This window comes from Hemiscyllium ocellatum, chromosome 3 (genome assembly GCF_020745735.1).
Source record: "Hemiscyllium ocellatum isolate sHemOce1 chromosome 3, sHemOce1.pat.X.cur, whole genome shotgun sequence".
NCBI classification, from domain to species: domain Eukaryota; kingdom Metazoa; phylum Chordata; class Chondrichthyes; order Orectolobiformes; family Hemiscylliidae; genus Hemiscyllium; species Hemiscyllium ocellatum.
Genome location: NC_083403.1, coordinates 125,310,064 through 125,337,629, shown reverse-complemented (window position 1 = coordinate 125,337,629; position 27,566 = coordinate 125,310,064). Strand labels below are relative to the sequence as shown.

At 40.3% G+C, this 27,566-nt stretch overlaps 1 protein-coding gene across 1 annotated transcript in view; it reads right to left on the bottom strand.

Moving 5' to 3' along the window:
* Positions 1 to 19,480, bottom strand: part of mboat2b (membrane bound O-acyltransferase domain containing 2b) — a 131,226-nt gene extending 111,746 nt beyond the window's left edge. Inside the window, exon 1 of the mRNA XM_060853228.1 lies at positions 19,342 to 19,480. Within this exon, the coding sequence (XP_060709211.1) occupies positions 19,342 to 19,422 (81 nt within the window). The 5' untranslated portion in view covers positions 19,423 to 19,480. The remainder of the gene's footprint in view (positions 1 to 19,341) is intronic.
* Between the last annotated feature and the right edge of the window lie 8,086 nt (positions 19,481 to 27,566).

Here is a 27,566-nt window from a genome sequence, read left to right as displayed (position 1 = left end):
AATATTGGTGTTATCCACAAACTAACCATGCTTCCTATATCCTCATTCAAATCATTTATACAAATGACAATAAAAGCAAACCCAGCACTGATCCGTGTGGAATACTGCTGGTCACAAGCCTCCAGTCCAAAACAAACCCTCCAACACCTTCAAGCCAATTCTGTATCCAATTGGCAAGCTCTTCCTGAATCCCATGATAACTAATTTTACTAATTAGTCTACCACGTGGAACTTTGCCAAAGGCTTCACTAAAGTCTATATTAACAACATCCACCACTCTGCCCCCAAATCAATCCTTTTGGTTATCTCCTTAATAAAACTCAAATCAAGTTTGAAACACATGATTTCTCTCACACAAAACCATGCTGACTATCCCTAATCAGTCTTTGCCTCTCGAAATGCATGTAAATCCTATCAATAACAACTTCCAACAACTTAACTACCACTGATGTCAGGCTCACAGGTCTCCAGTTCCCAGGTACTCTCTTTATTTAAGGGACTGCAAAGGCACATTAGCCACTCTCCAGGCTACCTAGACCTCATCTGAGGATATGGACGATATAGAATATTTCTTCAACAGGTTGGTAAGCTTTTTTGGTATAGGTGGTTTATTTTGCCATTTATATAGCCATAAAACAATAGGTTGATAAGATACAATTTTTCCAATGTTTAAGACTAAAATAAAAGGGAAGGAAATACTTAAGGAGCTAATAAGTTAGTTTTGGCTTCCAAGGGAAAAATGAATTAGAGCAAGAAACTAGTTTGTTTTAAAAAAAATAGTGTGACTTGATGTCGAACTATTAACTGGAGTTCATGGCAGATAGATTCAGGAAGAGGCAGAGTCAACTATTGTCAGGTTTAAACTTTGAAGTAACACGAATTAGTCATAGGTATACCAGGTTCTCTTACACATTAGATGAAGGTCTAATCTAATCTTCATTAGAATGCTCATTCTCTGAAGGCTCTCAAAAGCTAGCCCAATATTGTGCAGTTTGTTGTGATGGTATCCACCTTTGCCCACAATATGCTATTTATACTGGAAAAAAAAAACAAAATTTCTGGACAAATTCAGTACGTCTAACAGATCCAATAAATCTGTGAAGAGAAAGCAGAAGTAAACAGAGTCCAGTGGTCCTTCTCTCCACAGATGCTGCCAGAACTGCAGAGACATAGTCATAGAGATGTACAGCATGGAAACAGACACTTTGGTCCAACACATCCATTCCAATCAGATTTCCCAACCCAGTCTAGTCCCACCTGCCAGCACCTGGCCCATATCCCTCCAAACCCTTCCTATTCATATGCCCATCCAACTGACTTTTAAAATGTTGCAATTGTACCAGTCTCCATCATTTCCTCTGCAAGCTCATTCCATACATGTACCATCCTGTGTGAAAACGTTGCCCCTTAGGTCTCTTTCATATCTTTCCCCTCTCACCCTAAACCTATGCCCTCTAGTTCTGGACTTCCCCACCCCACGGAAAATACTTTGCCTATTTACCCTATCCATGCCCCTCGTAATTTTGTAAACCTCTATCAAGGTCACCCCTCAGCCTCCGACACTCATGGGAAAACAACCACAGCCTCTTCAGACTCTCTCCATAGCTCAAATCTACCAACCCTGGCAACATCTTAGTAAATCTTTTCTGAACCCTTTTCAAGTTTCACAACATCTTTCCGATAGGAAGGAGACCAGAATTGCACGCAATAGTCCAACAGTGGCCTCACCAATGTCCTGTACAGTTGCAACATGACCTCCCAACTCCTGTACTCAATACTCTGACCAATAAAGAAAAGCATACCAAACATCATCTTCACTATCCTAACTACCTGTGACTCCACTTTCAAGGAGCTATGAACCTGCACTCCAAGGTCTCTTTGTTCAGCAACACTCCCTAGGACCTTACCATTAAGTGTATAAGTCCTGCTAAGATTTGCTTTCCCAAAATGCAGCACCCCCCTCGCATTTATCTGAAGTAAACTCCATCTGCCACTTCTCAGCCCACTGGCACATCTGGTCAAGATCCTGTTGTAATCTGAGGTAACCTTCTTCGCTGTCCACTACACCTCCAATTTTGGTGTCATCTGCAAACTTACTAACTGGACCTCTTATGCTCACATCCAAATCATTTATGTAAATAACAAAACGTAGAGGACGCAGCACCGTTCCTTGTGGCACTCCACTGGTCACAAGCCTCCAGTCTGAAAAGCAACCCTCCACCACCACCCTCTGTCTTCTACCTTTGAGCCAGTTCTGTATCCAAATGGCTAGTTCTCCCTGTATTCCATTAGATCTAACCTTGCTAATCAGTCTCCCATGGGGAACCTTGTCGAACGCCTTACTAAAGTCCATATAGATCACATCTACCACTCTGCCCTCATCAATCCTCTGTTACTTCCTCAAAAAAGTCAATCACCTGCCAGCAATAGAATCATAGAGATGTACCTCTGGCAATTTCTGTTTTGCTTGTTTCAGACCTGCAGCATCAGCAGTTCTTTGTTTTTATTTTAGAGCTACTCATACTCATTGACCTGCACTTCAGTGGCATCATGCAAGGTTGCTCCAGGGTCCTGAAGTCCAAAGAACAAATTCAACACAAGCAAAAGATGAATAGAAAAACTAATTGAGAAACAAACAAACAAAGTCAGTTTAACTCAACTCTGAATACTGCATTCCTAATGATACAGGATAATTAAGAGGCTAAATTACAAGGAAATTATCCAGACCAAAGTTCACATGCCACAGATTTGATTGTCAAGAATAAGAACTGAGTTTGGAACTTCACGGAGCTACAGTCAGAGCAGGACACTTTTACAAAATATTGTCCTAAAACTCCCCTTCAAGTATAGTGTTTTAGTGAACGAATGGGAGGATAGGTGTGAGAAAGCTGGAGAAATAACCACCATTGTTGGATGGAGAAAAGTTCAGGAATAACAAGAAGTCAAAATTGAGAACATCCACTGTACTGATGGCTGTATGATTAGAATTGATTGTAGCAATATTGTATTAAGGGGGTGGGACAGAAAAAGGAATGTTAACACTAGGATAAAAATCAAGGCATTGATAGACTAGGAGTTAAATGCAAGTCAGCAAACAAAAGTCTGATGGGTGAATGGAATTGGATGTTGGTGAGTTACACAACAGAAAGTTTTGGATGAGCTCAAATTCGTGGAGGGTGAAAGCCTGAAGATGGGAAGGAAAAATTCAATAGGTAGATCAGTACACCTGGAGAGATTAAAGCATCAAAATGATAGTTTAGCAGCTAGAGCAATGAAGAAATAGAAGTCAATTGTTTTAGCAATGAAGACAATGAGGTCAAGAGCTAATCTTACGGTTAACTACAGTTGAAAAGCAGGTTTGGCCCCAGAAGTGGCCAAGATGGAGGTTAGATAGGTAGAAGAATTTAAATATGGAGGCAAATTTAAATATGGAGGCAAAAGAAAATGTTTCAGCTTTCTTGAAACTCAAGTAAAAGAAATTCCTGCTCAACGATGCTGGGCGATGGATAAGCAGGTTGACAATAGTGGCAGTGAAGGAGTTGAGAGAGCTGAAGTGATTGTGTTGTTGGCATTTTTCCTCTTTCAGGAGATGAGAGGGTTGCTGTTAAGTCCAACATTTAATATCCATCCTAATTACTGAGTAGATGACAATGAGTCACATTCTTATACCACTGCTGTGAGAAAAGGATATCTGGTGGGTGTACAGTCACAAATATCAATGCAATGGCACGAGTGGAAGTGCTAGAATTTTTTTTTAAATTTTACACAAAGGGTAGCAAAATGTTGCTGTTTGCAATAGAGGTTGCATCTATGTGCACTGCAAATAAAAAAGTATGCAATGTATTTGTGGGAATTTAGATTTTGAAATAAAGGCAAATTGATTTTAATTTTATTTCTGTGAAGGCAATTTTATATAAATAGGTCAGCAAGTAATTTGGAAAAAAGTGACCCAAAGACATGATTTCCATGAAATCATGTTACCAATGGTATTAACTGATGAAAAAAGAAGTGATCAGGCTAAGTTGGTTTGTGTTTTGTTCAAAAGAATCAAGTTTCAGTTTCATTCAGCAGAAGACTGAAGCTCAGTTCAAGGGAAGTAATAGCTTTTTTAAGCTTCATAGAATCTCCATGTTGAAAGAGTTTATCGAAACCTCTTGGCCAAATCAAAATGGAAAAGTAATCTGGATCCTCAGACTTGAAAAGGAGGTTCACAACAATAAATTAAACAAAGCAACTGGCAATTTAAGCTTTGAAATGGAGTATGTGAAAAAGAAATTCAATATATGTTTCTGCCATTTATATTATGATCTTTTTGCAAAATCACATCTTATATAAAATATTTCAATGTTTTGTATTTAATGCTGAAATGAACTTTAGCTGCTCACGTGACTATGTTCAGTGACTAATCACCATAGTGACCAACTGCAAAAATTAAACTTTTGAACAATTCAAGCAGGTTTCATTCTGAGATTGACTTGTCAAATATTAACATCAGTTGAGACAGACCGGACATGAGGGGAGCTACATCAACTATCTTCAAAAAAAAAAATTAAAGTTCAGGATAATTTTTACAAGAGAAAAAAAACTGGAAAAAAAAATTGGCCTTCTCAGCCATAGACTAAATTGTTGTTATTTGCAGCTTCTGAGTGATAAGGATAGGTAAAAATCTCACTATTTATACTCACAAGGGGTAACGTTCAACTATCATTCACTTTGTGGCCATAAAAACAGATGACTCGTTGGAGAGAACAAATGGTTATGTAATGTGTGCATGACCACATTTAAAGAAGTAGAAAGGCTTAAGGAACACTCAGGGTACAGTGGAGGCAAAGGAATAAAAAAAATTCAAACCAAAAATTAAAAGTAATGAAATTCATTTGCTATGTTTGTGCAGCAACCATAGGACTTGGTGCTCCAGGGAAAACCATTTTTTTTTAAAATGTGGAAATCCAAAGTCCTCTCTTTCCCTCCCTTCATTTGCAATAGGGTGAAGGCGAACAAGCTAATTGAGATATAACATTGATTTAACTTATCTCAAAAGAACTTGACTGCTTTACGCAGAGTGCTAAACCAGATATTGTGCAGAAGTTATCAACAGATGCAGCCAGCACAAAACACAACAGATATTCTGATGAACACCAGAAAAGATCAAACTGCTCATACTGAGAATTAATTAAAAAAAGGATGCTGATGTTTTACTACCAACAGGATTGGCATGATGGGGGAAAAAAAAGAACATTATAACATTATCCAAAGTGTAGTAAAGTATCAGGCACTTGGTAATTTGATGTGGGAGTTCAAAGAAATTCCCAGAGGAAACAATGTTATACTTACCAGAGTGAATACATACACAACAAGACCTCTAGTCCTCGACTAGTGAATCAACAACTAGGAGAAAATGAAGACTGCAGAGTCTGAAGGGCTTATGCTCAAAAGATCGATTTCCCCTGATCCTTGGATGCTGCCTGACCTGCACCACACTTTTCCACTCAAGTGAATCTTCTTTCGAACACGAAACAAAATTAAGGTTTTTCTTTTGCATTCACTAAATCAGCATTTTCAAATAGGAGTACTTATTTTTTTCTGTTCATACTTTAAGAGGGGATGAAAGTGCTAGAAAGGAAATTCAATATACCTCGGTGATTTAATACTTCAGGAGGACAGTTAGCTTTGCATGTGTTCATTCTTCCAACTCAAGATGATGACGACATCAACAAGAGATCACTAAATTATGATTCAGGTGTGAGGTGTGCACATGACTAAATCAAACCAAGTTAGAGTCACAGAATCAGAGTTACACAGCATGGAAACAGACCTTTTGGACCAATTCATCAATGTCAATGTCAGTCAGATATCGTAACCAATCTAGTCCCATTTACCAGCATTTGGCCCATATCCCTCTAAACTCCTCCTATTCATGTACCCACCCAGATGCTTTTTAAACATGTTGTAATTGTACCCACCTCCACCACTTCCTCTGGCAGCTTGTTCCACCACCCTCTGCATGAAAAAGATGCCCTTCAGGTCACTTTAATCTTCCCCCTCTCATCTTAAACCTATGTCCTTCAGTTTTAGTATCCTCTAACGTGGGGAAAACACCTTGACTTGGCTATTCACTGCACCTCATGATTTTATAAACCTCCAGATAGAAGATCACCCCTCAGTCTCCAACACTGTGGGAGAAATAGCACCAGCCTATTCAAACTCTCCATCCTTTCCTTTAGCTCAGGCCTTCCAATCCCAACAATGTCCCCGTAAATCTTTCCTAAACCCTTTCAAGTTTAGCAACGTCTTTCCTAAAGCAGGGAGACGAGAACTTAGCGCAGGATTCCAAAAATAGCGCAGCCAATGTCCTGCACAGCTGCAGTGTGACAGAGTGTGGTGCTGGAAAAGCACAGCTGATCAGGCAGCATCGGAGGGGCAGGAAAATCGACATTTTGGGCAAAAATCCTTCATCAGGAATTTCTGATATAAGGCTTTTGCCCGAAATGTCGATTTTCCTGCCCCTCAGATGTTGCCTGACCTGCTGTGCTTCTCCAGCATCACACTGTTCACTCTAACCTCCAGCACCGGTAGTTCTCACTTTCACCCTGCAATGTAACATCCCAATTCTTATACTCAATGCATGAACCAATAAAAGATAAGTGTGTCAAATGCCTTCTTCACCACCTTGTCTGGTTGTGACTTCATTTACAAGGAACCCTGCACCTGTACCCCTAGGCCCCTTTGTTCAGCAACACTCCATACAGCCCTACCATTAAATGTACAAGTCCTGCCCATATTTGCCTTACAAAAACACACACTCTCATTTATCTAAAATTAAACAGCATCTGCCACTCCTTCAGCCCTTGGCCCTTCTTATCAATATCCCATTGGACTTCAAAATAACCTTCTTCACTGTCTACTATGTTCAATAAATCATATCAGTTGCACAACACTATGATCATGGGCTATAAACTCTATCTTATGATCCTGCCAGTACTTCCAAATAAACCTGTTGGACTATAACCTGGTGAAGTGAGATTTTTAAACTTTGCCCACCTCAGTCCAACACCAGCATCTCATCAGCATGACCAATTTTGGTGTCAACTGCAAACTTACTAACCATACCTCCTATATTCACATCCAAATCATTTAAGCAGTAGACCTTGCACCAATCCTAGCTACACACCACAGGTCACAAGCCTCCAATCCAGAAAAACAATCCTTTATCACCACCCTGTCTTCTATTTTCAAGACAATTCTGTATCGAATTGGCCAGCTTCCCCTGGATTCCATATAATCTAACCTCACTAGTCTACCATGTGGAACTTTGAACACCTTGGTATGCATATAGACAACATCTAACAGTCTGCCTTCAATCATCTTTGTCACTTCTTCAAAAAAAAACTCAGTCAAATGAGAATTTCCTACACACATGCTGACTATCCCTAATCAGTCCTTGCCTTTCCAAATGCACATAAATCCTGTCCCTCAAACTCTCCCAACAACTTACCCACCACAGACATCAGACTCAAGTCTATATTTACCTGGCTTTTCCTTACTACGTTTCTTAAATAATGGCACCATATTAGCCACAGGGATAAGGTACTAGAAGACTAGAAGTCGGCTATGAAATGGTACAAATATCTCAGCAAGGAGCCCAGCAATCTCTTCCCTAGCTTTCCACAAAGTTCTGGGGCATACCTGATCAGATCTTTATCCATCACTAGGTATTTTAAGATGCCCAGCACCAACTCCTCTGTAATATGAAGATTTCAAGATATCTATTTATTTCTTCATGTTCTCTGGCTTCCATACCCTTCTTCACAGTAAATACTGGACACAATACTCATTTAGTACCTCAACCATCTCCTGTAATTCCAGACATGGATGGCCGCATTGATTTTTAAGGGACTCAATTCTCTCCCTAGTTATTCTTTCTTTCCTTAATGCATTTGGAGGATCTCTTTGGATTCTATTTCATGTCCCCTTTTTGCCCTCCTGTTTTCCCTCAAGCATATTCCTACTGCCTTTATATTCCTCAAGAGATTTACTTTACTGGCCAGATGCCTCCATTTTCTTGGCCAAAGATTCAAATTTCTGACGTCATCCATCATCCCCTTACCCTTCACACGAACAGGAACATATTAACATTTTTTAGAGGGCTCCCGCATCCCACCCACCCCTTTACTTGCATATAGTGTCTCCCGGTCAACTTTTAAAGTCTAGTTTAATACGTTCTGAATTGGTTTTCCTCCAATTTTTAGAAATAACTTTAGATCAGGTATGTCCTTTTCCATATTTCTATTAGTTTTAAAATAATTATGATCACTGGCCTCAAAGTGTTCCCCCACTAACCCCTCAGTTACTTGCTCTATCTTATTTCCTAGGAGAAGGTCAAGTTTTGCTCCTTCTCTTAAGAGGTACAACCACAGACTGAACATCAAAATGTTCTTCGATACACTTAAATTCCTCTCCATCAAAGCTCTTAACACTATGGCAATCCCAGTCTCTGCTCGAAAAGTTAAAATACCCTACTATTACAACCTTATTATTCTTAAAGATGACTGAGATCTTCTTACAAATTCTCCTTACAGCTGTAACTTTATCTTTAACCAAAAACAACACGCTCCCTTCTTTATTGCCCCCCTTCTATCCTTCCGCTAGCACAGATCCTGGAAAATTAAGATGCCAATCCTGCCCCTCCCTGAGTCATGTTTCCGTAACAGCCATGACATCCCAGTCCATGTTCCCAACCATGCAGAGTTAATCTACCTTATCTGGGCGGCCTCTTGCATTGAAATAAACGCAATTTAATTTAGCAGTCTTACCTCATTTTCTGCCTTGCTCTTGCCTACAACCTCCTCACCCATGATCCCAAAACATCAAGCCCTGCCCCTGTACCAGCTCCTCAGCACACAGTTCAAAGAATGCACTGCTGCTACAGAAGAGATGCTTCTGGCACTGAACATCCACTTAAAATGTTCCCAGTCAGTCAACATGTCTCTTTTTGCACCTTAGTTGACGAGACAGAAACAGAGCAGAGCAATCCAATATGGGAATCTCATATCTCTAGGTGATGTTGAAATTTTTCATTGTGTCCTTATAGCACTTTTTCCTGACCTCCATGAAAAAGCCGGCAAACAGGAGGCAGAAGATCACAACAAGCCAGGCAGCATCAGGAGGTGAAAACATCAACATTTCAAGCATAACCCTTCCTCAGCACTAGATGTGGGGGTGGGGGCAGCTACAGATAAAGTGGGGGTTGGGAAGAGTCACATAAGGGTGAGGCAGCCTATCACTACCTCAACCACTCCATCCCTCTTTCTGTAGTTCGCCCCCTTCTCCACCCATCTAGTCCTGAAGAGTTATACCTGAAACAGTGACTTCTCCAACTCCTGCTGCTGCCTGCTTGCCATGTTCTTCCAGTTCCTGTCTATCTACTTTGGATTCCAGCACCTGCAGTTTTTTTTTCCCTCTCTCTCCATCCATGCAAACATTGACCTTCAATTAACTGGCCAGGGGAAGTATTTTGGCACTCACCAGGCATTCAGAATTTTGTACAGAAAAACCAAAAGACAACAAAAAAAATCAATTTAGTGAGGAGAATAAAATAGATTAGTATATAGCTTTGATTAATATATAGGAAACAGGGGGCTGAATTAAAATATTAGTCATGGAGGCAGACAATGAAGCCACACAGTAATTTTGTGTATGAGATGTTGAACAAATACTGTGTCTTTTCTCATCAACAGAAGTCAAAATCTGTACAAGAAGAGGTAGTTCATAAAAGTAAGGAACTTAGTGTACTAAACATAGATAAGAGCAGGAGGAGGCCATTCAACCCTTTGAACCTGCTCCGCCATTCATCATAATCATGGCTGATCATCCAACTCAATAGCCCAATCCTGCTTTCTCCCTGTAACCTTTGATTCCATTCGCCCCAAGTACTATATCTAGCCACCTCTTGAATACATTCAATGTTCTGGCATCAACTACTTCCTGTGGTAATGAATTCCACAGTCTCCCCACTCTTTGGGTGAAGATATGTCTCATCTCCATCCTAAATGTTCCACCCTGAATCCTCAGCATGTGACCCCGCTTCTGGATGCACTCACCATCGGGAACATCCTCTCCACATCTACACCGTCAAGTCCAGTTAGAATTTTCAAAGTGTCTATGAGATCCCCCCTCATTTGTCTGAACTCCAGCAAAGACAATCCCAACCTAGTCAACCTCTCTTCATATGTCTGTCCCACCATCCCCAGAATCAGCTTTGTAAGTCTTTGCTGCACTCCCTCGAGAATAAGAGCATCCTTCCTCAGAAAAGGAGGCCAAATCTGTACATTGTATTCTAGGTATGGCCATACCAAAGTCCCTGCTCTTACACTTAAAAGCTCTCGCAATGAAGGTCAACATATTCTTTCCCTTCTTTACTGCCTGCTGCACTTGTATGCTTACTTTCAGTGATTTTTGCTCAAAGACAACCAGGTTCCATTGCACACTCCCCTTTCCAAATTTACAGCCATTCAGGCAGTAATTTGCCTTGTTTTTGCTTCCAAACTGAATAACCTCACATTTGTCCAAATTATACTGAATCTACCATTGATTTGCCAGCTCACTCAACCTGTCCAGATCATGCTGAAAGATCTCTGCATCCTTGACAGTTCACCCTCCCAACTGAGTAACATCTACAAAACTTGAGATGTTACATTTTGTTCCCTCATCCAGTTCATTAATATATGATGCGAATAGCTGTGATCCTAGCACCGATCCCTGTGGCATCCCACCGATTAGAAAAGGATCCATTAATTCCTTAAAGAGAAAAAAGACATCTTTAGCCAGAAGTTATAGTGACTGGTTGGAAACTTTAAAGAGGGCTTAAGTAGATGCAGAAACAAAATAAATAAAAATACTCAAAATTGGTCATGCTGATGATTTGGAAGTACTAGCTTTTGAAGTGCTGCTCCTTCATCTGGTAGCTAGTAAGGCGGGATCATAAGACACAGAATTTATAGAGTTCAAATGACATGAGTCAGAGGCAGTTGAGAGTCTGAACAAGGCAGTTTTTTTTTGGAAAGTTTGAATGCAGAGAATACAGTTGATGAAGGGATAATTTTCCTCATCATAGTTTGTTTTGCATGCCAGGTGCTCAGGCATCCTAATTAATATTGTGGATGCAAGTTACCCAAAATGATTATACTATTGTAATCCCAAGTGAAATTACACAAGTCTGTAGTCAACACATTCCACAGTGATCATGTCTTTTGTAAAGCTAATCAGTTCTTATTCCACATTCCACAATGATCATGCCTCCTTATGTTTCAAGATTGTTCTCTACTTTGTTTACAGTGATTATTTTTTCCAAGGTTTTACAATTCTCCACCCTACCTAAATCAGGTCCCCTTTGTTGCATTAAACAATGCACTGCAATCACTTCTCTACAGGAAGAAACAAATCCCTGCTTTGCACACATTGTAGTGGTCCTGTAAAGCAGGTGGTATTTTTAGTTAGAGACTGTCCTGACCTCTTTCAATCCCAACAGCTATGTGTCATTCGTATATCTGGCAATATGTCTCTACTGTACTTTACTGCATTTTTTCATGCAACGTGGGTGCTGCTGGCACATTTATTGTGTGGGGGAGAGACAGGGGAGGGAGAGAGAGGGACAGGGGAGACAGACAACACAGAGGAGAGACAGACAACACAGAGACAGATGACCGGTGACAACTTTAACCCAGGGGTCACCACTCCTCAGAAAAAGAGCGAGGTTAAGGATTCACCTCAGATGTTGCAGGCATATTGTTGGAGACACTCTGCATTGCAAATGAGCTATCCAGCCAATTGAGCTAAATAATCCCCTATCAAGATGCCATAAAGCAGTCTTCTTGAACTAAAGTGGTCCATATGTTGTAAGTACAATCCCAATCACAAATAGAAGGGAGTTAGAATTCTGACCCAATGAGAGCAAGTTATCCATGATACATTCCAAGCCAGGAAGATGTGTAGCTTGGAGAAAAATATGCAGTTGGTAGTGTTCCAATGCATTCGCTGGTCATATCCTTTCCAAAATGCTTCAGTAAGGCACAACTCAAAAGAGGTTAAAATACAGATTATGGATTCAGAGACAACGCTAATAGCTTAACACTGAAGGAGGATAGACTAATGGACCGGAACTAAAATGTTGGGAGAAAGGGAATATTTTCTATGATAAAAAACAAACTATGAAGGTACAAGAAAGCAAGTTATTCACCACAGACAGAAAATTCATGAGATGATTGATAATCAACAGGTAATGATTGCTATTTAAAATTGTATTTAAAACAAGGTATCTATATATACATTCCTTTAAAAGTACAAACACACAAAGGGAAAGTGAATAACTGTGGTTAATGAAAGTAAGACTGCAATAGATCAAAGGAGATGGCTTACAAAAGATGCCATAAAATGTGGTTAACCTCTAGATTGGAAGCAATTTAGAATGCAAAGGATTATTAAGGAATTGATAAAGGGGGAAAAAAATAGTATGTGAATGCAAATTAGTGAGAAATAAAGGCGGATTGCAAAAGCGGTTTTTTTAGGAATGTGACAAGGAAAGATTAACCAAACAAATGCAGGATCATTATAGACAGAAAAGGGAGTATTTAAAAACAGAATAGGGAAATGGCAGAGAAATTCCTCCATGAATATAGAGAATCTTCCAGAAACACTGGGTAACAAAAGGACTTGTGAAACTGTGGTACTGAAAGAAATCATGTTAGAAAAAGGAGATACAACTTGAAACAATAACTGGATGGAAGGGTGATTAATGCCCTGAAAGAGAGGAGTAACATCCCAGAGTTTTGGAGGTGGTAGTGAATACTTTCAAAGTTCTGCAGGAATTTTTCTCCGGATCTACAGACTGGAAAGTAACAAATGTAACCTCCTCATTTAAAAAAGGGAAGGAGAGGGAAAATGGAGAACTAAAAACCTATTAGCTTGATGTCAGAAGTAGAGAGTGTTAGAAATAAAAGAATTAATAACTCACCTTATAAAATAGATGATACAATGGTGCAATCAACATGGATTTATGAAAGAAAAATGATGTTTGACAAACCTATTGTGACTCTTATTTTGTTACTCGCAACACGAAAGAAAACCAGTAGATGTGGCAAATTTGGACATTTAGAAAGCTTTTAATAAGGTCTCACGCAAGTAGATAGTAAGCTAGTAATTAAAATCAGATCACATGAGACTGAGGGTAATATACTAGGGTGGACTAAGTATTGCCAGACAAAGCAGAGCCTAGGAACAAACAGATTCTCACGATGGCAGGCCGTTACTAGTTGGGTGCAACAAGATTCAATGCAAGGATTACAATTGTTTACTTTTCCAAACGTTCTAATGACAAAATGAAAATACAAATTTTGAAAGAAGCAAGAAAGCTGAAAAAGAGTGAGATAGACTACATGAATGGGGCAAGACCATGGCAGATGAAAAACAAATGATAGAAAAATAGAACAGACAATTTCTTAGAAATGGAGAGGGGTTGGAAAGTATTGCAGTCCAAAGGGACATCGATGCCATCCTTCATGAATTGATATAGTCTAAGTTACAGATCAAATCAGAGTCATAGAGATGTCCAGCACAGAAACAGACCCTTTGGTCCAACTCATCCATGCTGATCAGATATCCTAACCCAATCTAGTTCCACTTGCCAACACTTGGTCCATATCCCTCTAAATCCTTCCTATTCATATAAAACATTTAAAGGGCATCTAGATGGGTAACTATCCCAGCATCCACCACTACTTCTGACAGCTCATTACACATACACACCTTCTGTATGAAAAGTTGGCCCTTACGTCCTTTTAAATTTGTAATCTTCTCACCCTAAACTTATGCCCTCTAGTTCTGGACTCCCCCAACCCTTGAGCAATTAATCAGGCAAACATCAAAATAAAAGTAAACACTGTAGCTGCTGGAATTGAAGAGGAAAACAAAGTTCTGCAGAAAATCAGTATGTCTAGCAACATTTGTACAGCAAGAGTGTCAACACTGAATCCATTACATCTTCAGTCCAAAGAGTACTTAAGGAGAGTCACGGTGGTTTCAAACTGGACTAAAAGAGGTCAAGAATAACATATCCAAGTTAGCTGATTATACAAAGTTAGGTGGGAATATAAATTGTGAGAAGCTGCAAGAGATTAAGACAGGTTAATTGAATAGGCAATAAATGTGGCAGTTCGAAGATGCTGGGGGAGATGGGAGATTTTTCACTTTGATAGTATAAATAGAAAAGTAGCATTTAAAACAAAAGCATGGAACTTAAAATGTTTATCCTAGACCATTATGGATGTTCATCATTAGTATATTTTAGGAATGTGGAAAAGGGTATGAAAATGGAGTGAGACAGATAATCAATTGTGTCTATACAAATAATACAGCAGGATAAAGGGGATAACCATGTACTTTGACTACAGTTTCTTTTGAAAACTACTGTAAAAGGGAAAATAGATGCAAAAACATGCCTTTTCCCAACAGCAATTCCAGCAATTGCCTTTCACAAAGTGGAGAATGTAATCATATCTGAAATAAAATATTCTTGTTTACCACATGGAGATTCTGAAAACTCAACACTATATTTGCTGTATTCACACTTGCACATCTTCTTGAACCAGCATTTGCTTCTTGTGTCATTGTACAAGATAAAGAAGACGGCAATCGATATTTCTGTCATTTAATCTCTGACCTTTTACCTTGTCACCGACTTTATTCTTTGTTACATCCCAAGGGACAAACAGACAATAAACACTTTTTGACCTCTATTTACTTAAGACAAATTACATCCCAGCTTATTTCAATTCTGAAAATGCTAACTCAAGGTTAGAAAATTTGAATTGTATCCTGTTTCATTCAGCAGATGATGACTGAGCAGACTTTTTCCACCATTTCATAGCATTTTGGTTTCTGCATTTTACTAAAACTGCTTTGATAAGCATATCCACTATGTGCAGCTGAGTCAATAAATAGTCAACATGGTCATAAAGAAAAACTAGCTTCCACCCAAAACTATTATCTATAAAAAAGCTTTTAAAAAAAATTAATACACATATACAACAGTATAAACACATCAAAAATTGAACTGGAGAGCAGAATATCAAATACTAACAAACATCATGTAATCCAGTTATAGTTTGTGTAAAAATTACTTGTTTATCTCTTTGCTCAAAATTAATTATAATAAAATAGTTTAAAAAGAATGGCACAAGTAGAAATAATATTTTTCAGAGTGCAATTTAAGTCATTTGGGTTAAGGTAATCTGTCAGAGATCATTCTTCCTTTCTATTTCTTGCCCAATTTCTGAAGATTACACTTTTAGCTTAAAAACTTTCCCTCTATTACATACACAAAAAAAAGTCTCCACTCCAAATTGAAATTAATAGCAACTCCACTTCTGCTTTCTCCTATTCCTTACACTTAAGCTTTCATTGCACATTTTGCCTCTCAACTGATGTGCTGCTGACAAAGTCTATCTGCCCATTTGGCTGGACATGGAAATTTAGAATGGCAACATTCAAAAATACAGAGGAAGCTGATGTATTCTGGCCAATAGTTTCATTTAATGACTATCTCCAGTACAAATTAATTGGTCATTTATTTCAACTGTTATTATTTATTGGACTTGTTTCACTATTTGGCTCTCATGCTTGTCTCAACTCCAGACAATGCAAAGTGAGTTTCTCAGTTATGACCCCAATCCAATATCAGCTACTCCTTTCCCTTCATCTTATGGTCAGAAATACAAATGTTTTCTGATTACTGCGCAATTCTTCAGATAATGAAGCAAATGATGTCTGCATACAGTGAAATTTGAACAAATAGGTTTGAGCTGAGAAGTGACAATTAACTTGTAGCAAACAATGACTTTCTCCAACAAGAGAAAGTTTAAACGACTTGCTATTGCATTCAGCTTTGTGACCATTGGCAAATTCCCAGCAACATCTTGGTCCACTGACCAGGAATTTAGTTGGGCCAGCCACAAATACTGGAGGTGACAAAAGCAGGTCGGAGACTGGATATCCAGCAACATGATTCACTTCTTGACTCAATAGATCCTTTCATCCATCTCCATTGCACAATTCAGGAGTCTATTATTATTCCTTCAACAAATATAAAAAAGAAACACATCAATCAAACAGGCTACTTTGTCCTCTGATGGAGGATGTCTCACTTATCCGACATCCAGGACCAAAATAGTTAGAAACTTCCTCCAACTAAACATTGGGAATACCAAGCTGCTGCCTTCATTCCATGCTACAAACTCTGTTGCCTAGCTCAGGGACTTCATCCATCATCCTGGAACCCTTAAAGGCTGAACCAGGATGTTGACAACGTTAATGAAATATTTAACCAAGATATGAACTTTCATCCACATATCCATAGAACAACTAAGATTGTCTTTTTCCATCTCTGACACCAACCAATATTTGCCTTGCTTCGGCTCACTTGTTTCTAAACCCTTTATCCATGCCTTTATTATCTCAAGACTTGACTAATCCTAAATCTGTGGTCATCTACAATATCCTGCTGTCCATAAACTTGAACTCATCCAAAAAAATTGCTTCCCGTCTTCCTACTTATACCAAGTCTGCCTCACAGCGCCAGAGACCCGGGTTCAATTCCCAACTCAGGCAACTGTCTGTGTGGAGTTTGCACATTCTCCTCGTATCTCCTCGTTACTCCGGGTGCTCCGATTTCCTCCCACAGTCCAAAAACGTGCAGGTTAGGTGAATTGGCTGTGCTAAATTGCCCATAGAGTTAGGTGAAGGGGTAAATGGGTCTGGGTGGGTTGCTCTTTGGAGGATCGGTATGGACTTGTTGGGCCAAAGGGCCTGTTTCCACACTGTAAGTAATCTAATCTAATCTAATGAAGTCCCATTTACTTATCAGTTCCATTTTTGCTACCCTACATTAATGCTTGATCAGGAGTCAGTATATTTTAAAAATTCTCATCCCTCTTTCAAAGTCCCCCAATGCTCCCACCTCTTAAAACTCCTTCAGCCCCATAACCTCCAAATATTTGCACTCATCTAATTCTGGTCTCTTGAGAATCCCTAATTTTCTCTCCACCGCTTGCAGCTGAGCTTTGAGCTGGCTACATGCAACTCTTTCCTCCTCTTTACCTTTCATTCCTCTATTAGGTTGCTCCTTAAAACCTAGACCTTTGTGCAAGGTTTCAGTATCTATCCTCATGTCAGCTACATGACCACTTTTAGCTTCATAATGCTTCTGCAAGAAAAGGTGTCTTAAGACATTTACAGATGTGAAACCCCAAGTTGAAAAATCACAACACCGGGTATTTAGAAACACTAGTTTTCGAAAGCTCATGCCTCCAAATAAACCTGTCGGACTATAACCTGGTGTTGTGTGATTTTCAACTTTGTACACCCCAGTCCAACTCCGGCATCTCCAAATCATGAAACACAATTGGCATTGTTGAATATTCACTCATTGCCCCATCAACAGATTGGCAACTCCACAAGTTGACAGTACTTACCAAGCAAAATCTCTGCCATTTAGAACAGCAGCAGCACACTCATAGAAACACTAAAGTTTACCTCGGAGAAACACGGCAGATTTGGAAATAGTTCTCCTTTCTTTCACTATCACTGATTCATAATCCTGGAACTCTTATTCATCACAAGATATGTACCATCACATGGACTTTATAAAGCATTATTAGAGACAACAAATGCTGGCTTTGCAAGCAACATTTACATCCCCAAGAATGAAAGAGGTGTTTTTAATTAGTACAAGTATACCTATCAATAACTGGCAAAAAAATTGCAATGTTAGGCCACCATGTGATCAAAGCTTTTATACCAGCGTAATTTAATTTTCAAACAAACTATCTGGATTAAAACCAGAGGTGCACTTGTTGCTCTTAGTTTACAATGACTGTTGTTTCACCTGCAGCACAGTTGATTCCATCTCAATCACCTTATCAACTGTCATTCTTCCTCTAATACATAATCACTTTCCGAATGGCATCAACTCTGGGGCTTTTAAATAAAAATGGCAAAACAGTAAGTAATTGCTTAACACAATGTGGAAAATTAAGCCACCAATGCCTTTGGAATACGTGGTGCCAATACTAGGTGGAGAATGGAGGGAGCAAAAATAATTTCCCTGAACCTTCACATCACAAATATCCAAGCTGCCCTGGAAGTGTACAAATGCCCTATACTATACTAAAACGCTGAAGTATCTCATCTTTTTCAGTTCGCATGCACGTTTGAGTAGATCGCAGACGCAAATATCAGTACAAGTTCAGACAAATTGGGGGATGGGATAGGGGACGCCTTGTACTTCGAAATGGACCGCCAAACACTGTCCTGTAGTTCCACACACAAGACATCGAGGCAATAACATTCGTCCAACCTAAAAATCAGTAAGTTCGCAAGTAAGCTCGACAATCTGGACATCACACTTGCTGAAACTTCTTCAGAATCAAGTTTACAGCCAGCGTTGAAACTTCGCCGGTGCACCACTTTACATCGACGAGATGTTCGGAATCTACCGGGAAAGCTGGCTGGGGGGGGGGGGGGGGGGGGGATTCTTGCCAAGGCAATGAGGCAGAACGTTTACACAAACAACAACAACAACAACAACAACAGTGGAGTCCGCGGGTCTGCGACAACAACAGCGAGAGGACCGAGTACAGTGCAGGGACTCAGCAACTTGAGGGGGGCGAGTTCTGGTGTTCTGACAGGCAGATATAACTAATCTTCCTTTAACCGAGGCACAGACTTGGACACGGACATTGAGTGACGTGGGGTGGGGGGGAAGAAAGAGAGAAAAATAACTCACATCGATCTCACAAGAGGAAACAAATCACATCGAATTCACAAGAGCTTACAAAAACAGGGGATATTTAATGTTTTTTTAAAAAAAATAAAATGACAAGAGCTGGTTAGGAAGAGAGGCGTCATTAATTAAAATACAACAACAAATCACCCACCCACAGATTATTATGGCGGGGGGAGGGGGTGGAGAAGGGATCAAGTAACTGGCATTGATCTGGGGAGGGAAGCTACGGCAGAGACCTTGTACCCAGGGGGAATATTCGATCGTCCACTGCCTAGCTGGAGGGGGGGGGGGGGGGGGGAATGGTTGCTACGTAAATATTCCAGGAGCTGAGGGGGGGGGGGGGGGGGGGGGGAAGATGGTTATTTACAACACCATTACCCCTCCCCAACACCGGCTCGAGGTGGTGGGGGGGGGGGGAAGGTGAAACACTCCGAATGCGAATTCAAACTTTAACATGGCGGCGTCGAAGGCACGAGCGGTCGTAAAACTAAGCCACGTTACGGTACCTGATCAATAGAGAGATTGATCGCCTCGCTGAGGGGCAGCAGGAGAGTGGAGCCGGTGGTGCCGCTGCCTGCCGTAGCCATGTTGGTCGGACGGGGAGACGCCGCCAGCGCACAGCCATAACAACAGGGGAGACTCCCCGCCCCCTTCAGACCCCCGACGGCCAATCACATCCCGCGCCTCCGCCCTTCCGCCCGCCCCCACCCCCCCGGCCCGGTATCTCGGCTTCCATTGGCCAGCGGCGCCACACGGGGCCGCGCGAGGGCGGGGCTTGAGTTTTTCTATTGGTCTAACGCGCTGTCACTCACACGTCCCGCCCCTCGAGCTTTGTCGTGGGATTGAATGAATGAAAGGAGGCTGGGCTTTGGAAGACTAGTGCACCTTGAATGGACTCAGATACAAACTGTAACCATTGTTCCAATCACAGGGACACCAAACTCCACGTTTTCGTTCTACTGGTGTTTTACGTTGTATTTTATTTTTCCCCAAAACAATGCAACATCGTATTGAACTTTCAACTGAGATTAGGGTGTAATTTTACAAGAAACCCGCCCCCTCCAATAATGTTTATTTCATTTAAACATTTACACGCCACTCGAACGACTTAGTCCTTTCCCACCTGAAAACGAAAGGTGCTGGAGATCACAGGAGGCCAGGCAGCATCCAGGAGAAAGCAAGCTAACATTTCGAGTCGAGATGACTCTTCATCATTGTCTTTCGTGTTTCATTCACACTACTTTTGTTCCATTGAAGAATTTTCACCTGAATCATTAACCTACCTTTTTCACCAAATGCTCCGGGATAATTGGTCTTGCAATTTGCTCCAGTGAAATATGCCCGACTTGTGAGACTTTTTCCCCTCCTTGGTTTCAGCTATAAAAATATTTTGTGTCTTAAAATGCGAAGCCAGTTAAAAGATCTAAGGACAGAGAGTGACAGAACACACCAAAAGGAAATGAGGTGGTCCACTACTTATCGTCATTTACATAAATGATTTGGATGTGAACATAAGAATTATAGTTAGTAAGTTTGCAGGTGACACCAAAATTGGAGGTGTAGTGGACAGCGAAGAAGGTTACCTCAGATTACAACAGGATTTTGATCAGATGGACCAATGGGCTGAGAAATGGCAGATGGAGTTTAATTTAGATAATGAGAGGTGCTGCATTTTGGGAAAGCAAATCTTAGCAGGACTAAATGGTAAGGTCCTAGGAAGTGCTGCTGAACAGAGAGACCTTGGAGTGCAGGTTCATATCTCCTTGAAAGTGGAGTCGCAGGTAGATAGGATAGTGAACAAGGGGTTTGGTATGCTTTCCTTTATTGGTCAGAGTATTGAGTACAGGAGTTTGGAGGTCATGTTGCAGCTGTACAGGACATTGTTTAGGCCACTGTTGAAATATTGCATGCAATTCTGGTCTCCTTCCTATCAGAAAGATGTTGTGAAACTTGAAAGGGTTCGGAAAAGATTTACAAGGATGTTGCCAGGGTTGGAGCATTTGAGCTAAAGGGAGATGCTGAACAGGCTGGGGTTGTTTTCCCTGGAGTGTCAGAGGCTGAGGGGAGACCTTATAGAAGTTTACAAAATTATAAGGGGCATGGATAGGAAAAATAGACAAAGTCTGTTCCCTGGGGTGGGGAGTCCAGAACTAGAGAGCATAGGTTTAGGGTGAGAGGGGCAAGATATAAAAGGGGCAAGTTTCTCATGCAGAGGGTGGTATATGTGTGGAATGAGCTGCCAGAGGAAGTGGTGGAGGCTAGTACAATTGCAACATTTAAAAGGCATTTGGATGTGTATATGAAGGGTTTGGAAGGATATGGGGCCAAGTGCTGGCAGGTGGGACTAGATTGGGTTGGGATATCTGGTCGGCATGGACGGGTTGCCCAAAGGGTCTGTTTTTGTGCTGTACATCTCTATGATTCTATGACCTGGTTATAGTCCAACAGGTTTATTTGGAAGCACTAGCTTTCAGAGTGCTGTTCCTTCATCGGGTGGGTCATAAGCACCTGATGAAGGAGCAGTGCTCTGAAAGCTAGTGCTTCCAAATAAACCTGTTGGACTATAACCTGGTGTTGTGTGATTTTAAACTTTGGGTCCATCCCAGGCCAACACAGGCAGCTCCCAATCAAGAGGTGATTTAAAGTAGATTTTAAAAATGAAAGAATTGCGGATGCTCTAAATCAGAAACAAAAACAGAAATTGCTGGAAAAGCTCAGCAGCTCTGAACCAATGTCACTCCACGCGAAACATTAACCTTGATTTCTCTCCACAAATGCTGCCAGACCTGCTGAGCTTCTCCAACAATTTCTCAATTAAACTAGATGCAGAAAGAGATATGAAGAGGGGGTGAGAAAGATTAGATTAGGAACAAGCCAGCAAATAGATAGAAAAGAAATGTAAAAGAATTCTTTTAAAATGTTAAACTTCAAATATCTCCAAGCAAAATTTACTAGACAGGAATGAGTTCAGACAAGTTAAGGTGTTTCGCATCTAGAGAAGATGTGAGGTATTGTTGGAATTTACTCCAATGCAGTACAGTATGTGAGAGGGCTATATTATCAAAGGTGACACCCACTGGATGAGATTTTAAGTAAAGGTCCAACTCCCCTAACTACTCTGAGGAAGAGATACCTCTTGGGTCCTGACAAATTTGGGTACTGACAAATATTTATTTGCTAGCCAACATTTTAAAAAAGTCCAATTGTTATCTTAGTGCTGTTGTTGGGAACTTGCTATGTTCAAATTGGCTGTAATCTTTCCAATATTACAACAGCGCCCACACTTCAAAGAAAAACTCTATTGGCTGTAAAGTGTTTTGGAACATCATGACTTGCAGTACAGGTTCTTCATTCTTCCTTAAATTTCACGACGAAAGAGATACTTAGTTATGTGATTGCCTTTTCAGTAGAAAGTTTATTCATGTTAATAGCAAAATACAGCTCTGCCTTGAAACTCATGGAATGATTGACAGCAAGCTTCCATTTTTATTAGGCTAATGGCAAATTCCACAAATTGTCTAGCAACTGTGGCAATTTACAACTCACACCATATCTCTTACTTGCCACAGATTACTAATCATTTCCACCATGTGACTAAAAACTGTATGATTCTACAACTCACCATTACGTTCACAGGAGTCAAAATCATCATTTCATATAGGTAGCAACTGGATGCTTCTAGACCAGTATAACCTTAAGTTCATTTAAGTCTTTCTGCCAGTATTGTAACAGAGAATCTGCTGAGATCCAAAGCTCTGGAATTTCTTCCCTAATCTTTTCTGCCTCATTACCTGTTTACACCTTTGACATAAATCTCTCTGATCCAGCTTTTGGTCATATGACTTCATATTTTGACATCAAACTTTGATTGATGAACCACCAGTGAAGCACCTTGGGACACTGAATTATTTTCAAGCTGCTACAAAGATGCAGGTTGTTGTTTTACATGTATCTCATTTGCATTAAAGAGATGCTGGCAGACCAGAATTTCAAGTATGTCATTACTGAGCTATCTTACTTGTTTATTGTTTTGCCTTTATTCACATTACTGCTGTACTTAGGGAGAGTATTCCAGGGAATACATCCAGGTAAGTTGTTTGGGTGGAACTGAGAAACAAAAAAAGGATGATTACCTTATTGGATTTGTATTTTAGACTCTCTAATAGTCAGCAGGAAATTGAGAAACAGATCTCTAAGGAGATTTCAGTTATCTGTAAGAATAATAGGGTGGTTATGATAGGGGATTTTAACTTTCCAAACATAGACTGGGACTGCCATAGTGTTAAGGATTTAGATGGAGAGGAATTTGTTAACTGTGTACAAGAAAATGTTTTGATTCAGTATGTGGATATACCTAGTAGAGGAAGTGCAAAACTTGACCTACTCTTGGGAAATAAGGCAGGGCAGGTAACTGAGGTGTCAGTGGGGGAGCACTTTGGGGAGAATGACCATAATTTTATTAGTTTTTAAAAAGTAGTGGAAAAGGATAGACCAGATCTAAAACTTGAAGTTCTAAATTGGAGAAAGGCCAATTTTGACAGTATCAGGCAAGAACTTTCAAAAGCTGATTGGGGTCAAATATTTGCAGATAAAGGGACGGCTGAAAAATGGGAAGCCTTCAAAAATGAGATAACGGGAGTCCAGAGACGGTATATTCCTGTCAGAGTGAAAGGAGAATCTGGTATGTACTGGATGACTAGAGAAATTCTGGTTTTGGTTAAGGAAAAGAAGGAAGCACATACATAGACAGGATAGATCAAGTAAATCCTTAGAAGAGTATAAATGCAGTAAGATTATACTTAAGAGGGAATCAGGAGGACAAAAAGGGGAGCTGAGATAGCTGTGGCAAATACGGTTAAGGAGAATCCAAAGGGATTTTATAAATACATTAAGAACAAATGGGTAACTAGGGAGAGCATAGGAGCTGAAAATGTGTTGCTGGAAAAGCGCAGCAGGTCAGGCAGCATCCAAGGAGCAGGAGAGTCAATGTTTCGGGCATGAGCCCTTGTTCAGGAATGAGGAAAATGTGTCCAGCAGGGTAAGGTAAAAGGCAGGGAGGAGGGACTTGGGGGAGGAGCATTGGAAATGCGTTAGGTGGAAGGAGGTCAAGGTGAGGGTGATAGGCCGGAGTGGTGGTGGGGGCGGAGTGGTCAGAGAATAGGACCTCTCCAAGATCAGCAAACAGCCAATGTGTGGAACCGCAGCCGATGGGGGAGATAGTAAATGAGCATTTTGCATCAGTGTTTACTGTAGAGAAGGACATGGAAGATATAGAATGTGGGGAAATAGATGGTGACATCTTGAAAAATGTCCATATTACAGAGGAGAAAGTGCTGGATCTCTTGAAATGCATGAAAGTGGATACATCCTCAGAACCTAATCAGATGTATCCTAGAACTCTGCAGGAAGCTAGGGAAGTGATTGCTGGGCCTCTTGCTAAAGTATTTGCATCATTGATAGTGACAGGTGAGGTGCTAGAAGACTGGAGGTTGGCTAATGTGGTGCCACTATTTAAGAAAGGTGATAAGGCAAAGCCAGGGAACTATAGACCAGTGAGCCTGATGTCAGTGGTGGGCAAGTTGTTGGAGGGAATCCTGAGGGACAGGATTTACATGTATTTGGAAAGGCATGGACTGATTAGGGATAGCATTGTTTTGTGCATGGGACATCATGTCTCACGAACTTGATTGAGTTTTTGAAGAAGTAACAAAGAGGATGGATAAGGGCAGAGCAGTAAATGTGATCTATATGGCCTTCAGTAAGGCGTTCGACAAGATTCCTCATGGGAAACTGATTAGCAAGGTTAGATCTCATGGAATACAGGGAGAACTTGCCATTTGGATACAGAATTGGCTCGAAGGTAGAAGACAGAGGGTGGTGGTGGTGGAGGATTGCTTTTCAGACTGGAGGTCTGTGACCAGTGGTGTGCTGCATTTTGGAAAAGCAAATCAGAGCAGGACTTATACAGTTAATGGTAAGGTCCTGGGCAGTGTTGCTGAACAAAGAGACCTTGAACTGCAGGTTCATAGTTCCTCGAAAGTACAGTCGCAGGTAGATCGGATAGTGAAGAAGGCAATTGGTATGTTTATCTTTATTGATCAGAGCATTGAGTATAGGAGTTGAGAGGTCATGTTGCAGCTATACAGGTTAGGCCACATTTGGAATATTGTGTGCAATTCTGGTTTCCTTCCAATCAGAAAGATGTTGTGAAACTTGAAATGATTCAGAAAAGATTTACAAGAATGTTGCAAGGGTTGGAGGTTTTGAGCTATCGAGAGAGGCTGAATAGGTTGGGGTTGTTTCCCTTGAGCTTTGGAGGCTGAGGGGTCACATTATAGAGGTTTATAAAATCATGAGGGATATGGATATGATAAATAGACAAGCTCTTTTCCCTAGGGTGGGAGAGTCCAGAACTAGAGGGTTTCTGGACTCTCCTAAACATAGGTTTAGGGTGAGAGGGGAAAGACATAAAAGGAAACTAAGGGGCAACTTTTTCACACAGAGTGTGTGCATTTATGGAATCAGCTGCCAGAAGAAGTGGTAGAGCCTGGGACAATTACAGCATTTAAAAGGCATCTGGATGGATATATGAATGGCAAGGGTTAGAGGGATATGGGCCAAGTGCTGGCAAATGGAATTAGATTAGTTTAGGATATCTGGTCAGCATGGATGAATTTGACCAAAAGGTCTAGTTCCATGCTGTATGACTCCACACCACTTATATATGGTGTGACAAGGGGATCAGATGGTAATTTGTCTAACTTTGTAAGAGAGCTTCATTTCTATCTAAAGAGGCGTTTGGTTTTTGTATCCAAAAGGTGAATTAAATATTGAGCTATTAATGGTACTGGCAGTATTGTTCAATGGTGAAGGTATAGGTATCTGATTTAGTCATTCTCTTCAGTATTAATTCACTTGTTTCCTTGTTTATTAGGCTAGATGCTTTATATATTTTTGCAGTAAGGAATATACATGGCATGTATTGGTTGGCCACTTTTGACAGGCAAAATGAGGACTGCAGATGCTGGAAACCAGAGTTTAGATTAGAGTGGCGCTGGAAAAGCACAGCGCGTCAAGCAGCATCCGAGGAGATTCTCCTGCTCCTTGGATGCTGCCTGACCTGCTGTGTTTTTCCAGCACCACTTTTGACTTATACTGAGCAGTGCATGCTTTGGATCTAGCACTCCACTTTACTGCTATCAAAGACATGTAATCCACCCCATTAATCTAAAATTGACTCATACATAAGCCTTCTTGCTGCTGTGATGAGCCGTTGAAATGTATCTGCAAGTTGTGAGTGATGATTCATAGGAGTTCAGGAATTTCCACAAATAATATGCAAGTCAATCAAAACCACCTTTTGATATAGCAGCAAGCAAAATTATGTAGGACCCACCCAGGATGGAGGAGATAGAATAACAAAGAATTCCTGGGAAAGAGGAGAGCAGCACAGCGTGTTGGCATGGATCAGTGTACACAACTGAGTGTCAGCTTCATCTAGCAGGGAGGGAACAATTTGTTCATTATTTGATGAATTTTGAAAAAGTTTGAAGGACATAAAACATTATGTTTTTTATTTGCATCTTAAATTGAAAACATTGCTGACATTCAGCTACCTTCCTCCCTTCCCCCCCTCCCCCCAACTCCCATGTATCTCAGCACACCCTCAAGTCAGTCGCATTCCTCATGAAGGGCTTTTGCCCAAGACATCGTGCTTTCTCAGATGCTGCCTGACCTGCTGTGTTTTTCCAGCACCACACTCTCCACCCTAATCTCCAGCATCTGCAGTCCTCACTTTCACCTATTTGGTTAAACATACAAGATAAATTTTCAAAAGAAGTAGATTTATCACTAATATAATTATTTGCTTTTAAAATGCCTGTGAGAATGTTTTCCATCGGAGGTGCGTGTTTACATAAGCAGCATTGGACTTGAGTTATCTGCCCTAATAACACACCCTATAATTTCCTACACCCATCCCTGAAAGCCTTGCAGTTTTGTAATCATTGACTGACAATGAATCATGGCATGGAAGGACTGCTGATCATTTCTTCATGAACAACTTCTCTAAAATATTCTTTTTCCGGATGATTCAAAAACAAAAGATGCTCTGGAAATTTAGCTGGCATAAGAAATGCAGTGAAAAGATGTTTTCTACAGTTGCTACAATATCTGTTTTGAGATTATTTTATTACTATTTCCAGTTCATTTAATTTAAACCATCCCAAAATATTTCAACTGAACGTTTACTACAATCATATGTTTATGAACTGGCTGTATTCAGTGTGTATTGCCAGTTAATCTTAAATTTAATCATATTGTGGTCACTAATCCCCAAAGGCTCTACTACATGTAGATTATGGATGTATAATCACCCATAAAATAGATCTAGATGAGAATTATACATACTCATAACTAGGTCAAAACACAATCCAATAGTAAGAAATTATTTGTTCATTGAGATATAGTTATTAAATTAATTTACAGAATCAAATTCTAATCCTTGCTAAAATTACCAAAAAAAGGCATATGATTAATCTACTTTTTAATTAAATGACCAGACACATGCTGGATTCTGTCCCTACCCAGTGCGTCATGATACAGAGAGGGAAGTATTTTATTGTTGATCAATGGTTGCCAAGAATTATGACACCTCATTATTTCTGAGTTATCTTTTAAAGCCTGGACAAATAATGATCCTTGGACTGTATTTTTAGACTTAATATTCCAA